The following is a 2,258-nucleotide window of genomic DNA, read 5'->3' as shown; positions in this document are numbered from 1 at the left end:
CCCTTGCCCACGGTGAACGAGCGGGACGCCGAAAACGTGAGTGGCGCGGCTGCGGGGCGCGCTGCGGGTGGCCGGGCCGGCCTCGCGCCCTGCAGGGGACACCCGGTCGCCGCCGTCCCCACCCGGGCGCGGGGTCGTCGGGCGTGGGCGGGTCGCCGCGGTGGGCGCGCTCGTGGGAGCCAGCTTAGGGACGCGCTGCCTCGTTCCGCTGAGTGCTCGGGGGCTAAGTGGGGGTGACGCTCGCGCCCCAGCAAGCGCCCACCGCGGACCTTGGTGGCCCTACGTCGCCGCACAGCTCTGCTCCGAGAAGTTGCTGGGCGTGGGTCCCGCGGGACGGAGCTGGCGGCGCGCGGCGGGGTAAGCCCCGCGCCGCGCCCGGGACCCCGCGGCCGCCGGCCGGGCGAGGTCCGCTCGGAAACGCTCGCAGCCTGCGAGTCCATAAAAGGAGTCGTGGGGTTTTTGTGCGGATCTTTAAAAAATTCCGGGACCAGCCTTGTTAGGGAGTGTGACACCTTGTAGTGAAGATTCCATGGAGGAGATCCTGGACTCCGGCCTGGTGTCCACCTCAACTTCAGCACTAGGGTGAAAAGTGCTCCGGTCTAATTATTGGTCGTGTTCCGTAAATCATGTAGCAAGTAAGTTGTAAAGAAACTTCACTGGCCTTTCATTTTTCATTAGAAGTGTTATGAGGTAATTGCTGGCAAGAAAATGCCCTCTTTTAGAGTAAGCTTCCTTGCTCTTGAGAGTTTTCCTGCTTTTCATTGTAGCCCAGCGGTATCAGGTGCCTTGGTTTTAATCTTCAGAATGCCACTTGCTTGCTGGATAGCTATTGGGTAATTTAATCTGTGTAAACCTTATTCTAAGCACCCATTTAGTACATTAATGTATAGTATTAAATGTTCTTTAACCTTATAAATAGCACAGCAGTATATGTTTTTCAACCAGAGATGGATTAGGAAATCAGAGTGAGTGACAGAAAAATCGTAGGTTAGGTAAGTCTGTAGACTTTCTCATTCTTTTGAGACACCTGCATGTTGCTTCTGCTGGTCTTGAGCTCCTGGTGCAGATGGGCCTTCCTCATCCTTGGGGGCAGGCAGGCCACTGGGCCCTCCTGTGACCTGGGCGCAGACGGGCCTTCCTCATTGTTGGGGGTAGGCATGGCCACTGAGTCCTTATGTGACTTGCTTCTGGCTTGGTTCATTATTCAGTTCTTTGGTTAATTTGTTGAGTACTTTTGTAGTTTTTTTTTTTTTTTTTTTTCCCAGTGTGTTCCTCTTTATTCATTTTCAGAGTACAAACTTAAACTTGGATAGGCTGAACTAACCCAACCCACCTCTGGGAGGTACACTCAACATGCTGTATAAAGTATAACATCCAATTTATTATTTCTTTCTCAAGAGTTTTCTTCAGTCCATTAAGACTCAGCTCCCCTTACATGGGCTTTGGTGGAGGTTGTGGGGCAGCACCAGCAGGTCTAAATCGGGGTGGAGGAGTTCGGTCCTTGTGGGCTTCACGAGATCGATTTCTGACCACTTTGCTGTGACTGGCACAACTCACACAATAATGCAGCTTCACATACAGCTTGGGAAGCACATGACCGTCGAAGACACTCGCTTCAGAAATGTCCCTGATGGTGGCGGCCTCCACTATGTTCCGAATGACAAACTTCTTAATAGCCTTATCCTTGGGTACGCACTGGGCGCAGTTTGTGCAGCGAATAGGCTGCACATGACCGCGGCCCTTTTTGGCACGACCGTTGTTCCTTCTTTTTTTCCGTCATCTTGGAAAGGAGGACCCGAAAGAGCTAGTTTTTGTTTTGTATGTTGTTAGAATTACTTTGTTCTTTGAATGCAACCTACAAGCCAGGTGTAGTGGCACAGACTTGTAATGCCAGCACTCTGAAAGGCTAAGACAAAAAGACTCCAAGTTCAAACATAATCTGGACTATTTAGGGAGGCACTGTCTCAAATTTTTAAATAAACAAGGGGGGCAGGTAGAATGTAGCTCAGTGCAAAAATCCTGAATTTAATCCCCAGTACTGCCAAAAAGAGCCACTCAAAACAAAACCCTGATGTGTGGAGTATGTTTTTTCTTCATTTTCTTTTTTTTTTTCCTTTCCTTTCCTTTTTTTTTTTTAAATTTTATTTATTTGTGTGGGGGGGCAGCTCAGCCCACCAGGGGCGGGGCTGGCTGGCATGTGGTGCTGGGGGATCGAACCGTGGTCCCTGTGCTTTGCTAAGCTTGTTCTAAGTAGGTGC

The 2,258-nt window shown here is 50.7% G+C and overlaps 1 protein-coding gene across 1 annotated transcript in view; it reads left to right on the top strand.

The window, feature by feature from the left end:
* Positions 1–6: 6 nt before the first annotated feature.
* Mark3 (microtubule affinity regulating kinase 3) overlaps positions 7–2,258 on the top strand; it is a gene marked incomplete at its 5' end in the record, with an annotated part of 134,705 nt that continues 132,453 nt past the window's right edge. The window contains one exon of the mRNA XM_023705608.1: positions 7–36. Within this exon, the coding sequence (XP_023561376.1) occupies positions 7–36 (30 nt within the window). The remainder of the gene's footprint in view (positions 37–2,258) is intronic.

Source organism: Octodon degus, unplaced genomic scaffold (assembly GCF_000260255.1).
Source record: "Octodon degus isolate 3935 unplaced genomic scaffold, OctDeg1.0 scaffold00226, whole genome shotgun sequence".
NCBI lineage: Eukaryota > Metazoa > Chordata > Mammalia > Rodentia > Octodontidae > Octodon > Octodon degus.
Note: the sequence above shows the minus strand (reverse complement) of the source record. Positions and strands in the feature narration are given on the sequence as shown.